We start from the raw sequence: 15,579 nt of genomic DNA, 5'->3' as shown, positions 1-15,579 counted from the left end.
TGACAAAAAAAGATGACATGCTGAGTCTAGCAAGACAGAGCTAAAATCCGAGGAGCATTACAGCCCCATATTCTACCAAGAGGAGAAAAAAGCAAGACTTTAGATTAATGTTTTAGCTGATGAATGCAGACTCCATGGTATATGAGGTTAATTAAACCATAATTAAGGCTCTTCAGGATTGAGATCCATATTAATTCCATATTGAACAGAGATCACTAAACCAAAAGCATAACCAAACCCTTACAAATGCAAAGCTATTATAGTACTCTATGAGTGCTTCCTTTCTCTCCCAATGGACAATATGTATGAAATATAAGCCTTCCAGTCTGTAAAAACCTTTGGTGCACAACTGATTCTTCCCCAATCTCTCCAGTAAGTTATAAAAACTGATACGGCAATTCATGTATGTGGTAGTTTTTATAGGGCTGATTTTTGGTGACGAGGGAGATGGCCAGTTATGGAAGCGATTTTCTGGGAAGAGGTGTTGAAAGCTTCTCCTGTGCCTGGCAAAACTAATCGCTGGCTGGCTCTGAGAAGAGGCATGCTGCTAAGCCAATTAGAGAAGCTGGTAATGCCTCTAGGACAATGCTGTTAAGAACCAGAAAAGCTGCGAGAAGCCCTCTACGTCTACGGTCTCCGAGGAACGGCGACTGGACTGGCCGCTCCCTTTTCTGGCAGAGGGGGTGCTGCTATCTCAGGAGGGCTCCCAATGGAATCAATTCCCTTGGCTGCTCCTAGGCAGCCGTGCTGCAGACAGAGGGGCAAGGGCAGCGGCAGCAGCTTTTCCTCTTCCGTGCCCGCATGAGGAAAAGGTGCAAAATGGAGCCGACGGGCACCACGCCTTCACAGCGAGCCTGGATGGGATCCGCCTTTCAACACTGCAGAACTCTGATCAACCATTACAACGAAAAACTGGGTAAATATTGTCATGGGCCTACGTGGTTCAGATTTATGCTAACCACATGGGAACAGTCAATGAAAATTTAAAGAGACTGTGTACCAGCTGCGCCCTGATGGTTGGCATAGCAGTAATTTATCAGAGCAGTATTCAGAATACTGAGTGAAGATGAAAATACATTATCCATTCATGCCTATCAACTTCTGCTAATGTCTCCATTCCTTTGCTTCCTCTCAGTATTTTCATTTTTGATCCTTCTTCCTTCAAGTTATCCAAACATTACCCATCCTGAACATTGCTAACATAATAATATATTATAATTATATGTTAACATATTATAATCTTATATATAAAATGTACATATATATTAGACTAATAATATCATAATACCATCCTGAACCTTGCTAATAACCAATGTCTTGTGTAGAATACAGCATGCAAGAGACTAAGAGTGCACACAGGAGTAAATTCTTGGTACTATACCAAAGTCTACATACGATATATCATGCATTAGTGAACAAAATTCAGTATCTGTCGCACATAAATATTCTGCAACAGCGAACACTTGAATGCTTTACTAAGTCTACACTTACACCGTGTAAACATTGTAACTTTAAGGAGTTCTTACCTTCAGATGTTTCGTAAGTCAGGGTCTCCATGGACACCAGGATGTCGTCTTTGAAGTCACGATTATACTAAAGAAAAAAATGCATTAAATATTAGAACAAACTATCAAAGTAATATCTGTAATGTCTGTTTTACGTATTGTTTTTAGGACAATTTTTTCTTTTATCCTAAACATGAAATTATCAGTATGTTGCTTTATTGGCTAAAGCTAGAAGTCAGCAATCTGGAAATAGTAACTCCTAGTGGAAACCGATGTATTTTAAGCATGTGTTCAAGCCATTTAACCTAAGGCATAAGCCAGCCAGTGTCAAAACAGGGCCTTAGAGAATTTTTAAAATGCAGTTAAGTCGCTCTCTGACAGTTTCAACCAAATTTCTGCTGTAGAAACGAAAAGCAGCCCTCAGCTAAGACCAACCGCTCATGACACATGTCATGAGCACATGGTCCGATGTGCCACTAGCCAAGAAAATCCATCTAGAGCCAGATTCAGCCCGGCGGCGGCACAAAACACCTCTCGAATGGGAAAAGCCGCATCCCGGGATGTGTCTGTGCACGGAGGACACACCTTAAACGCAGAACGTCTCCCAGGGGAGAAGGATTCACGGAGGGAGGCCCCCACTTTTTGTAGTTTCATTGAAACCCCCCCCGTCTAACGCAAGCTAATCGGAGTTAAGGACGCTGTGAAGTCAGCTCGCACTTGTGACTAAGTCGCGTATCCAGCACGGGCAGTCCCAGTTGTCCTTTTTGTGGCTGTATTCCGGGAGCCGCCTCTTGCCAGCCCTCTCCTGCCAAGGCACGGGAGTGCGCGGCCCAGCGCAGACGGCACAGCCGCTCTCAGTCCCTACTTCCCCGCCCGGAACTCGCAGCCACCCCGGTCCCACAAATCACCTACCTGGTCTAATATCTTAGTCATGGACGCCACGAACCGCTCGTTGCTGCGCCGCAGCCCCTCCTGCAGCATTTTATCGAAATCCATGACGAAGGACCGTTCCCGCGGCCGCCGCCGGCCGTCCCCCACTCCGCGCACCGCGGCCGGCCGCTCCCGCCCCAATTCAAACCGCCATCCCTCGCCGCCTCCGATTGGCTTGCTCAAATCAGTCCTGGCGCTGTAAATAATAGGCGCCTGCGGTGGGCGGGCTTTATATTCTGATAGGTTGCTGGCGCTTCCGAGTGCCCGATCTCCCCGCCTCCAAGGCCTAGCTTTGGGTGCCGGGGGAGCCGCGACGGGGCCGTTGTTCCGCCATTGTCTGCGGCGCGTGGCGCTGCCGGGGCCCGCGGGCCGCTGACAGGCGGAGGAGGTGCCTCAGGGCGCTCTCCGCCCCGGGCAGGCCCTGGCGGGATTTACCGTGTTGTGTCTGGCGGGTTCGGCACAGACGGCCGCAGGAGTCCGGGCTGGGGAGTTTGTTGTTCAGTGGCCGGCGGTCATGCCCTCCCCAGTCGCTCTCTAGCTTGTTCGCGAAGGCTGCAGGCCTCTGGGAAGGAGGGGAACTGGCAAAGCCAAAGCGTTGCCTGCCCGCTGGCACTGGTATTTTGGGTGCCGTTCTGTTATTTCCCAATATTCTTTGTGAAAAACGCCAATCACTTGTTTCTGAAATTTTAAAAGTTCAATAGTAATAAAATGGTTATAAAAATAGTAATATAATTAGAATAATAAAAATTGAACATTTGAGATTAGGACAATACGAGACAATAAAAACAAGGAGATACGGATGTCCGGGTACCTTTTTCTGGGCAACACAAGCCCGAAAAAGGACCCCCGTTAACAGAGGATTAACCCTTAAAAACAATCTCCTGTTGCATTTTCATACACCTCATACATGATGCATAAATTCCATTCAAACACAGGATTCTGTCTGGTCACTGTCAACTTCTTCCTCTTAATCCTCATGCCGTCTTCTAGTCTTAAGTGAGGTGGGAAGAAGTTAGTTTTCTGCTGATAAGGGAGCAATAAATTCCCTTTCTCTAAAAGGTTTAGGTGTCCTGTGGCTCCTATCTGGTGCAAGTCCTTTCTTAAACAAATATCTTGCATAGCATAGTTTCTATTTTAACATTACGTTATAACTAAAACTATATTTAATACACTACTTAAAAAAATTAATATAGCATAACTTCCTAGCATAATACAATATTAATTTTAATACTTGCGAAAAGCCAATCATAAAATACACATTTTTCACATTCTTCAACTAACCATTAGTTTTCTATAAACATTTTTACAAAGTAAATTATCCTCAGTGCATCATTTTCCCTGGAACCTCCCACTAAAAAAAATTGCCATTTTGGTAAAGACAGATGAATTTTTCATAATCCCTTACTGTTTAAAGCTATCTGTATTTACTTACTTTTTATTCAGTTGTATTAAATTTTATTTTTTTAAATGGTAGGACTTAAGAAAAATGTGGATCTTTGATCCACATTTAAGCATTCTTACTACTATGGTTGTGAAGTTTTCACAGCTGACAAGATCTGCACTAAGGCCTTACCCTGTTTCTGGCAGGTCTTACCCTTCTATTTTTCAGAGTATGATGCATGAAATACTGCTCTCAGTATGTTTAAATACACGTGTTTTAAATGTGATTTAAATCACACATGTGATTTAGACATGTGTGTGCTGAGCGAGCCAGCTAAAAGAGTACTGGATTGTTGATTTCAGCATGCAGGAAAAGATGAGTGTGGTAATTCCAAAGTGACACAACAGATCCCACTCCTACATTTGTCACTGTATTTCCACCAGGATGACTGCAGGACAAATCATCTTTAAAAACCAAGAATATCTCACTGAGGAGCACCTAATTCTATGTTCTTTATTTTCTTGATACGCACCCAGGAGTAGATCTGCAGAAGCTCTCAATGCTTTGTCATTACATTCACTTTGATGGAAGCTGTGGTTTGAATAGATCAAAACTTGTATAAACTTCCTAAGATTTAAAAATAGGGGAAAAAGTGTAACTACCCTGAATAAATTGGAATCTCTTTATTGCAGATTGACAAAATTGATAAGCACTCAATAGTTTGAAGCAAGTGCCTGTAATTTTTCCTTTCCCATTGGTAAAATATACTACTATTTTCATTCCCTTGAACAGATGAAATAAAATTTCTGTGATACTTCTAACATGGTCACATATTGAGTTAGTTTGGAATAGTAGTAGGAAATTTATTAGTAGACAAGTAGATCTCTACATACTCAGGGTCAGCTTTACACATGATGTGCAGAGAATGAGACCTGGAGCCCCACATTTAGAGAAGGATAAAGGGAAATAACAGGTAACTAACTATTCAGTACTTCCAACTTTCAAATTGCTAATCATATGGGAAAAAACTGCATCATTAAATCACTTGTGGGGAAAAAAATGAAGCATCAGAATATCTCTGTTTTTTCACCAGCAGGTTTAGAGTTGTCATGGCCTTCATGGTGGTCTTCTGTGGTCCCCTTGTAGTGCTTTTATAATTTAAGGTTGAAATACAGTGCACACACAGGATGAGATTAATTACTTTCCTCTGACATTTCTTATCTTAGGACCCACTCACTTCACAGCCTAAATAATAGAAATAGTCCCTGACTTATTTTATATTTGAGGTAATCATCAACCTAGGAGAAAAGGGGTGTGATCCAGTAATTTAAGTTTTATCCAGAAGTTGCTTTTGTCTGTTTTGAATTCATGGTACACTTCAGTAGAGTGACAGGAACACTCAAGTGCAAAAAATTTCTTCTACCACCTGTATGAGAAAATGAGATTGACATTCAGCAGCTGTGCGTGGACATTGTTCTAAGCCAGCAGTAACTGGTACATTTGGTAAGGTGTAACCAAAAAATTTTAAACTGCATGACCTTAAGAACCACAAAGTCTACAAAGATTAGCTAACGCTTGGGTGAATTTATGTTGACTGCAAAGCAAGATTTTGGATCAAACTGTTGACAAACTAAAGAAAGTGGCACAATGTTCACTGTTTACATAGTAATAAGTAAACACTGAACATTGTACCATTTTTTGCTAGAAAAGAGAATGTATCAATATGGTACAGAAACAGATATTTCAAGAAGAACACTTCTTTGGTGCCTGTGTAGCACCAGAACCTCATCCTCTGTTCTGTCCAAGCTCTACATCTTCTGCCTTTCTGTTGAGTAGGTTTGTGCAGAAATGTATGACAGAAGATTCAACTATCTTCAACTATCCTTTAATTAGTTTGACTTGTAGAAGAATAACTTGTGGCTCTGAGTTGGGTGTGTCATTGTTTATTCTATGGTTTACTGCTATGTGTTATTGTTTTATTCATAGTGTTTATTCATATTTGGAGAGGCCTGTGTTCTCCCCAGCTTATCATTTAGTCCAGCCTCAAGCTGTATTTTATCTCTTTAATCCATTTCTCACTTAAAAAAAAAAAAGTAAAAACATCTGCACTAAGTGATCATTTTTACTATTCTGCTCTGAACTCTTTCCAGTCAGTCAGTATCCTTGACTACTTAGGCATCTGGAATAATAAATAAATTTCTGAAAGCAACCTCTGAAGAACTAGATAAAAGGCAATTTACACATCTATTTTCTGTAGATGTTGATCTTCAGATACAGCCAAAACATCACATTGACTATTGAAATGACAAACTCCTCTCTCTTCAGTATCTTTCTTTGGGTTGGGATTCCATGCTGCTCCCTCTCTTTGTACAAGGGAGTATGAAGGCATAAAATAACTGCTCTTTTGCAGAAAACCTTGAGCAGCTCAGCTTGTGTCAAACCAGTGAATATAATTAGAAACTCAGAGACTGTAAAAAAAGAACACTGAGGAGAGTGGAGGGGGGGACTAGTTGTAGGCATGCTGTTTAGCTGTGGAGAAGGGAAGTGTGAGCATCCCAGGAAAACAGTAAAAGAGTCAGCACAGGCCAGGTTTTGCAGCAGGCACTTTGTATTGTTCCCTCTGCAAAGAAGCCTTGCCTTCCCTGCTCTCTGAGAGGTGGGAGGGAAAGCACCATTTTATTCCTCCTTACTTAACAATTCCACACAAAGTCATAAATTAGTTTTTTCACATAAGGCGGTCCCTGCATGAGTGTCTGTTACACAGAGAAATGTTTCCAACCCTTATCATAATTAAACACACCCAAGCGCTCCATAACTCTGCTTGTATAAAACATGAAAGAAAAGAAAACAAAAAAACAACCACACTTGGCCATCAGGAAGGCATGAAAAATCTTCTTGTCAAGTCAGAAATGTGACTGAGCTTCCAAACACAGTCCTGGGATTAATAACATTATTTCTAGAATTTCCCTACTTCTGCAAATTGTGTGCAGTCCTGCTGGAAGCACGTTTGGAGCAGGCTTTAAGGCTGCACTTACTGGATCCCTTGTTTTCTGAAGGCTCTGTACTGCCCCCAGTTGTCAAGAACGTGTAATTTTGTTCGGGAGTAATTTTATTAGTTCCAGTCTAATAATTCCTCTGCCAGAATGGGACTTCACTATTTTCATTTTTTTTTGGTTCTGATCTACTGGATCTGGCCAGGTTGAAGATCTGCTCTTCATAGCAGCTCTTTGCTGCTAAGTTTTGGGTTTGTGGCTAAAGAAGGTGATGCTGGTAAGACAGTAATTGTGTGGCTGTTGCTGAGCAGTGATTGCACACACAAGGCTTTTGCTTTTTTCCCCCCACTGTGCTGCTCCTCCTCCACTCCAGTGAGTATGAGTAGGCTGGACCTATACAAGAAGTTAGGAGGAGACCAAATAAGACATCTAAACCTGAATTGAGCAAAGGGATGTTCCATGTTATACAACGTTATGCTCAGCAATAAAGCCTTGGGTAGAGGAAGAAGATAGAGGTTTTTTTCTTTCAGGTTGGCCATTACTTGGAGACCTCTCTTATGGGAAATAGTGAGTCATTGCTTTTGCATCACTTAGTTCTCATAGGATTGTTTTCCCCCTTCTGTCACTTACTTAAGTGTCTTTATCTTGACTCCTCAGTTTTCTTACATTTTCTCTTCCTGTTTTCTCCCCTGTCCTGGGGTGCATGTGGATGCTTGGCTGCTGGCAGGACTCAACCTACAGCAGGTTATTTCTGCTGTATAACCTGGTTATTTCTTAAGCCTTCTGATCACTGAAATATGTCTGACTGCCAGCTCATTTATAAAGACAGGTCCCAAGTTCAACCACTCTGTCTGTGGATAGAGGAATAAGCAATTACTAGGACAACAATCACCAAGAAATGGTCAATCCTTTTTCCATCACATGAGGGAATGCAAAGAAAATGAGAAGAGAGAAGAAAAGTAATTTTTAATCATTTAGGACTCAGGGTACAAAGCTCAGAAATCTAATCAAATAGAATTGTATTACTATTGAAGCAAAGGATGAGAATTTCCTTGAAAAGGAATGAATGATTCTTGTTGCTTTTTCTACTCACCACTGTTCTCAGTTTTCAGCATCTGTTGAAACTGTCTGGATTGACTTTTGCTCCAAATTCTTCACTCTCTCTGGCATTTTGTAGAAGTAGCTCTCTAGCTCCTGCTTGGGTTGGCAAAGAACTGAGTGTCACCAATGTGCTGAACAAATGCCACAACTCAACAGTCATGTCATGCTTCTCTTGCATAGGTATCAAACTGCTTCACAAAACATGGCAAGAATTACTAACCTTGCCTTGGTAGACAGAAAACCTACGGCACAGAGTGAAGTGATTTGCCAGGGTTGTGCACATGCTGTTGGCACATCGGTGAACAGGCTGTAAGCGCACCCTAAATTTTGGTCTAGCATCCCCCTGCTTGACAGTATTAACATCTGACTTATCATAGCCAATTCGCTTAGGTGCTCCCACACATGCCAGTATGGAAGGCTCAGGATCTCCCCCTGGATGCTGGTCCTCCTGAGGAATGCACAGCTACTTGTCATGTCCCTTTCAATCTGCCTTTGAAGGAAAGGAAGCAACCACTGCGTGTAACCCCATTCATTCCTGCCAGCTTGCACAAATGGATAATTGCAGTCAGTTACATTGGGGGTAATATAAAAGCACATTCATCTGTAACAGAGACCACTAAAAGATGTGCTGTAATCATCACTGCTACCTAACCTCTGTCCTGCATGAGCTGATTAAATTGTTTTAAAATATATGAACAGGGTACTCATTGTGATCAATGTCATTCTCTTGATCAGATCAGTGGGAATGAAGACTAAAACCCCATTTACTGAACAACAGATATTGGCTGTGTTTCCAGAACAAGCCAAGGGCTTATTGAAAAGAATATTGATTGAGCCAAGAAAACATTGAGCAGTTATAAAAGTTTAATCATATTCTCGTTCAAGCCTGCCTTCAGTGCCAGGAATTAAAATTCTCCTATCTCCTGAGGATGGAAGATACATTTCCATAATGTTCTGTAAACTTCCATTGCTTAGCATCTGTACTGAATGGTGGAATTATTCATTGCAAGTGATTTAGCTGAGATTTATACACAGTGCTTTCTGCACCAAGTGTACAAATTACGCACAAACAAGCTGTGATTTCAGGAATGTTTCTCATTTGCAGTTGTTTAACAATGGCTGCGCAAGCCAGTGTTAGCCCACAAAATGCTTTTGAAGTGCTCAAAATAAATATTTGGTCTTCATGACTGAACAACGTGCCTGATCCCTCAAATCAGATGAAACTCCAATGATTCCTCACCTAGAAAAGATTGGTTTCATTATAAGGATGTGTCTATGTCTTAATTAGAAAACTGCTCATAAACATTTACAGTTGGCTGAGAGAACTACTGTGTGCAAGGAGTGAAAGGTTGTGTTCAGAATTGCTCAAGTGCTATGGTAATGTCTGGTTATAGAGGCTCTATGGGGTTAAAGAGCAGAAGTGTTTGCCAGGAGAGAATAGGAAATTGTTTTTCTGAGCTCTGGTTGTGAAGACTTACACTTTTCTAAGCTAAGCTCACTGCTGTGGAGAAGGAAAACAAAATAACAGCTATGTCTGAGCTGCTGTTTCCCTTCCCCTTTCAAGAAGCAGTCCTCGGCTTCTCTTACATCTGTGGCAATCTGTATGGAATTCAGTTGTTGCTGGATCTGTCCTGCAAAAGGAGATGTGAATGTAGCCAGGCCAGCGGTATCTCAGTGGCTTCCAAATACCCGAGACTGCAGCATTGACCAGGATGGTAGGGTTACATCGGGCATGGGCACCTTCTCTACACACCAGGAAGTCCTCAAACATGCTGTGGTGTTCTCAGGTGTTTTTGTATAGCAGGCTAAGTCCGAGTTATGTGGTGTGTACACCTATGTGTTGTAAAATTGACTTATATCCTACCCAAAAAACGGTGTGCTGTGAATCCTTCCCGCTTTGCAAAGCTTGTAGGAATTTATGGCTAAAGGGTCGGTGGGTGCCATCACTTTGCAGTCCTGATTGTCTAGGTTTTCTGACTCCTGATGACTGTGAACTGCAAAATGAGGAGTTAAACGTGTCTGGGCTCATAGGCTTCAAGTTTCTTTGCTGGCCTGTCACTTTTGAGATGCAAAGGACAGTTGTATTAGTGCCTGGAGTTTTTAATTTCTCTCCTTTCTCTTTTTGCCCCCACCCTTCAGTTGCCTTCTGTGAGATCTCTTCAAGAAAGTGGAAGGAAATTTCATACATGAAGAATACTTTAAAATTAAGGTAGTGTCTGTGTGAAGGTGGCTGAAAAATTGTGGTGTAAAAAAATAAATCAAAAGGCATAAAAGACCTGGAAGCAAGTCCTAGGTAGAAAATAAAAACGTGTGATGCATTGGTTGGGGTAGCTTGTGTGCATGTAGATACAATTAGGAGCAAGGTCAAGAGGAACAGGGAAAGCCTTGAAAATCTTGAAACATCAACAGATGCACACAGTGTGGATGCATGTAGGCTCTTTTCTCAAGGCAAGAAAAAGGAACAGCATCTTCCTACCTGAGGAAAAAAAACAACAATGAGAACACAAAACCAACACAAAGATGTAAACTAATTCTTCTTATGGTTTATTTGGGAAGTAAACAGTCAAAGTAGCAAGTCCAGAGCACAGGGTTCTGCACAGGGTTCTGCAAGTTGAGGCATCTTGTCTACATTCACTCATCCAATCCTGCATCTCACACTCATGGACTCATAGTACAGTACCCATAGCTTCAGCTGTACACCCTCTACACAAGCCAGTACAGTTCTTCCTAATAGAACCTATGCTTGGAAATGCCCCATTTGACGACATGTTCCCAGTCTGCACTATTACACCATGGTCCTTCCCATCATCTAGCACCCCTAGTGCCTATTGTGTAACTCTGAGCTGCGTGTCTTTTTATTGTGCTGATTTGACAAGATGAATGTTGTGCTCCCTGTACCTTAACCCAATATGCTCAGTTAAAGATTCAATTTGCTTTTTTGGCACAATTAAATCAGAAAGAAAACAAAAGTATTGCTTTTGCTGCCTTACTCTTATGATGAAGGAGGTTAACATTTATTTGCTTCGACATTCCTCTGTGATTAGAGGATGTCTGGTAAGGTCAAAACAGACTTACACTGTGAAGTGGGGGGTCTCAGCAAGGAGATGGGTGGTGGGAGGGAGCAAAGGAGCTGCTAATGAAGGCCTTAGTGGCTTTTACTTGTGTGTTTTAAAGGATTACATGGATTAGCAGTGTGTGGAGAAACAACTGCCAATCAGGAATCATTTACAGATATATAGTAGGATTATATGTAGGGGGGAAGTTAGAACTGTATTTATACAGTTTACTGTATCTGGTCCCCAGATTATGGGGGTTCTATCTGGTCCCCAGGTTATGGAGGTTGTAGTGATACTGAGTCTCAACAAAATCTCCTTTAAGAAAAATTTTGCTTATTTGAGCTGCTCCATCTCTGCGCTCTGTTCAATATCACAGAAACATGTGAAGATAGATTTGTAGCCAAATACTAATCTCATAAACTTCACAGAAGTTAACTAACACCATCTGTGACAGTTTTTACTGCAAATTACCACAACATGTGAAATGTTTCTCAGTGATTAGTAGAGCCTTGTCATGGGAATAGTGTCACAAGGCCTCCTTGCACCCATGGCTCTCATTTCCAGATGTCTCTGTTTTAGATATAAAGGAAAGCATGCTTGATTATATCTCTTCAGTAAAAAGGAAGATTCTTCTTCTCAGTGTACCTTGAATGTTAATGCAAAGCAGAAATGAAAGAAATTAAACCAAGCAGCATGAGTAGCACATATGTAAGTAAAAAGTTTTCTCTATCACAAAGCTACTCCCCAGATGCTAAAAAGCCATTTTTATCTGTCTCCTCCTGCTTGTTCTCAGGGTCTGTTTCCCTCTCCCTTGTACTTTGGACAAGTAGAAGAAAGCAGAAAGGATTTGCAGGGGGAAAAACCCCACCTCAGCAGCAAGCAGACCAAAACAGAGAACAGGAAAAAAGATACGAACAATCACTGAGTCCAGAGGATAGTCACCAAGATCATTAAAGGGATGGATCCCGTCTTCCAGGGGAAAGGCTGAGGGAATTGGGATTGTTCAGCCTAGAGAAGAGAAGGCTTTGAGGTGGCTTAATTGCAGCCTTCTGCTACCCGAAGGGTACCTACAAGAAGGGTGGAGGGAGACTTTTTACAAGAACAGGTGGTGACAGGACAAGGGGGAGCGGCTTCACACTGAAAGAAGGCAGATTTAGATTGGATATTAGGAAGAAATTTTTTTTCTGTGAGGGTGGTGAGAGTCTGGAACATGTCCAGAGAAGCTGTGAACGCCCCATCCCTGGAAGTGTTCAAGGCCAGCTTGGGTGGGGCTATGTACAACCTGGTCTGGTGGGAGGTGTCCTGCCCATGGCAAGGGGCTGTAAGTAGATGATCTTTGAGGTCCCTTCCAATCCAAGCCATTGTGTGCTTCTGTGATTTGTTGGAAAGTTACCTCCTAACTTTTATACCTGCAGGAAGGTAATTTCTTGCAGCTCCATCCTCCTTTCATCTGTTTAAGACCATTGAATAGCACTTCTCTTTAGTCCTGGCAATTGACTCTTGCTTATTGTGCATGTTTGGCTTCTCTCCAAGGGTGTGGCAGCATTTGGCACTTTTCTAGAGAGGAGGCTGTGAAGGGGATAGCAGAACACATCATGAATCTTAGTGGGCACAAATATGCTTTCTACAACAATCAAAGCAACCAGAAAATAGTAAATTGAGATTTATAACTGTGTTCTCCAGAGGCATTTACTAACCCTGGCAGACAGAACATGTTTCTGAGAGCTTCCCTTTTTGGGGAGCAAGACTATGCATATATTTTGCATGGTTTTTTTTTTTTTTTTTTTTTTAATAATTAAGCTTCTTAAGATGGTGGGTCTCATGTGCTGACCTACCACTACAAGAACTTACTCTTTCCAATGATGATCAAGGAAAAGCAGTTCCTAACTTGTGTACTTGGGAATCTCACCATCTCAAATCATGAAAAAAAAATTGACTGATGGTTAAAAAGCTTGGATTTTTTGTGTATTTTTGTGTATTTTTTCATTACTTAGAAAATGACTAAAGTCTTATATTCTTCCCTAGAATGTGATTGCTAAATGACATGGCCATTAGAAGGTGAGCTGGTGAACAGCATATGAAAGAGAAGACTGACCTAATTAGAAAATAAATGAGTACAAGGGAAATGAGGATATATAAATGAGGACGAGGGTGCTCTTTTGATATGAGCACCCTTAGTATAATAAGAACAATAAAAACATGTTTAATTGCAAATGTTTAACTATTCCTTCTGTTAGCAGCTTTTTAATAGTGATCTATATTTTAAATTGGAGGGGTTTGAAATCTTCCACAGTAGAAGCAATTTGTCATATATTTGTAGTTTAAATAAAAAAGAGAAGAAAAGGTGCAAACGTTTCCAATATTGTCCAGAACCAGAAAAGTGCTGGAGATATGCTGCAAGTGTAAAAACAAAACAAAACAAAACAAAACAAAAAAAAACCAAAAAAAAACCAAAAAAACCCAACCCAACCAAACAAAAACAAACAAACAAAAAAAAAACCAACAACAAAAAACCCACAAAAAACACCCCACCCCACACAAAAAAAAAACAAACCCAAACCAACCAAACAAACAAAAAATCACCCAAAAAACTCTCCCCCCCAAAAAAATCCCAAAAAACCCCACCAAACCCACATACTTTTTATTGCTTTGGGAACAAAGATGGAAGGGGCATGTGAATGGATGGTAAGAATGAAAAACTGTTCCTGAAGCCTGATGGGAGTTTAGTCTCTTTTGATGCCCTCAAAAATGTGTCAACCCTTTCCATGAATATTTCATTGGCTTTTAAAAGGAAAATTACCATGATTCTAATGCATCACTTGTTTTAAAAAATGTTTTCAAAATACTTCTTTCATTCCTGCCCTACATCCTTCATTAGTAGCCCACTGAAATACATAAAAGGTTAATGAAAGGTTAATGAATGCTATACAAAAGATTAATAAGAGTCTGAATAAATAAATAATTTTATATATTCTTTAGATGTTAGTGAAAAAATTCTGTTCTGGTTTGCAGTCAATGGGATCATTGACTTATATGGGACCACAAATGGACTACAGTTTCATATTCATTTATCATTCTGAATCTACTTTGAGTTTTCCAGGAAAGGTGAAATTTAAAACATCTGTAATAGCTATGTATATGCAAGTGACTAGATGGCTCATGGGATAGGAGATCTAAAATATTACCATTTTATCTTTATATCAGTTGATTATACTTAGCTGCCAATTGCCATTCAGAGGGCACTTGTGATGAAGAATTGACTGTGTTTCCTAAATAAATAGCACTTTTCCACAGCATGGAAAACTCTCCATAACAACACATCAGTTGCTACCTTACTAACTTGCACAGCTAATGAAAATAATCTAGAGAGGAACAATGAATAGTACCTTTATTTTATTGAGCTGTTGATAATTCTCAGTGAATAAACAGAAGACATTTTGAGTGGTTAGTTCCCTTGCTACTGGAGAAATCAGGTGCAGTAGCAGTGCAGAAGAAACTGCTGGGCAGATTATCACTATTTCAGATTCTTTATTTGTAACATTGCTAATCTGATTTTTTCTGAATGCCAGAAAATTTCAGAAGACTATTTATGTTTGTACCTTTGCGCAGGAGATGATAAAGAGATGACAGGCTGAGGTGTCTGACCTCTTTTGAGCTTTACCTTCAGTGCCTCGTCGGAAAAGATTTTGGTTCTATTAGGGCAGCAGGGAAAGCCAAATTTCAGACAGACCCTCAGATTAAGTACCATATATTTCTGTTTTTGTTGTGCACTTGTCAGGTATTGTCTGAGGTACAGAACATGAATGTGCCCCTCCATAGCCTCAGTCTCTTCTTCCTTTTTCTCTCTTCCCTACTTTGACATTCACCTTACCTTTAGAATATATTCTTAGGGACAGAGATTTTCACATCATGATATTCCTTTGGTGAGGCCTGATCTTTGCTACCTCCTTTCCCTTTTAAGGTTTCTTCCCCTGCTTCTTTTCATTTATGGTTTTTGGGTGTTCTGTGACTCCATCCAGTCCTCCCTCACAGCATCTCCAGTATTCTGCACAGGACATGAGTTTCTGTAAACAGTGCAGCTTGAAATGTTTCAAAAAATTCAGGCCTTAATTTCAAACTAGAGCCAGATGGTTTAGGAACTCAAAAGTTATTGTTTCAATACAGTGTTGTTTTTGAAGTACAGTAAAAACTGCCTAGTAAGGTATCTTGAATTGTCTTGCAGGTTGTGGACTCCCTGTCTTAGGAGGTGTTCAAGATCAAGCTGGATAAGGCTCTGAGTAAACTGGTCTAGTGGAAGGTTCCCTGCCCATGGCAGGGGATTTGGAACTAGGTGATCTTTAATGTCCCTTTCAACCCAAACACTTCCATGATTCTACTGCAGAGGAGGTGGAAATAAAGCAGAGATACATCAGTACCTTTAGAATAACGAAGTTACCTTTAATGGCTGACCCTTCTGTCACGTGGCTGCTGTAAGTCAAAAATCAGTGCAGGCCTAAGCAGGAGATGTCACTTTTCAGGTCCATCCATGTAGTCCAGCGATGAAGTTCAACTCCTGGCCCTGCACAGCACCATCCCGAGGAGTCACACCCTGTGCCTGAGAGCATTGTCCAAAT

General features: G+C 40.9%; 1 protein-coding gene across 1 annotated transcript in view; it reads right to left on the bottom strand.

Annotated features, from left to right (window-relative positions):
* LOC135295142 (uncharacterized) overlaps positions 1-9,644 on the bottom strand; it is a 46,532-nt gene extending 36,888 nt beyond the window's left edge. Inside the window, exons 1-5 of the mRNA XM_064411240.1 lie at positions 9,600-9,644; positions 8,157-8,358; positions 2,871-3,113; positions 2,418-2,827; positions 1,527-1,593 (exon numbers count right to left, since the gene is read on the bottom strand). Of these exons, the coding sequence (XP_064267310.1) occupies positions 1,527-1,593; positions 2,418-2,827; positions 2,871-3,113; positions 8,157-8,358; positions 9,600-9,644 (967 nt within the window). The remainder of the gene's footprint in view (positions 1-1,526; positions 1,594-2,417; positions 2,828-2,870; positions 3,114-8,156; positions 8,359-9,599) is intronic.
* Between the last annotated feature and the right edge of the window lie 5,935 nt (positions 9,645-15,579).

Source organism: Passer domesticus, chromosome 2 (assembly GCF_036417665.1).
Source record: "Passer domesticus isolate bPasDom1 chromosome 2, bPasDom1.hap1, whole genome shotgun sequence".
In the NCBI taxonomy this organism is placed as follows: Eukaryota; Metazoa; Chordata; class Aves; order Passeriformes; family Passeridae; genus Passer; species Passer domesticus.
This window is presented reverse-complemented; position numbering and strand designations above follow the sequence as displayed.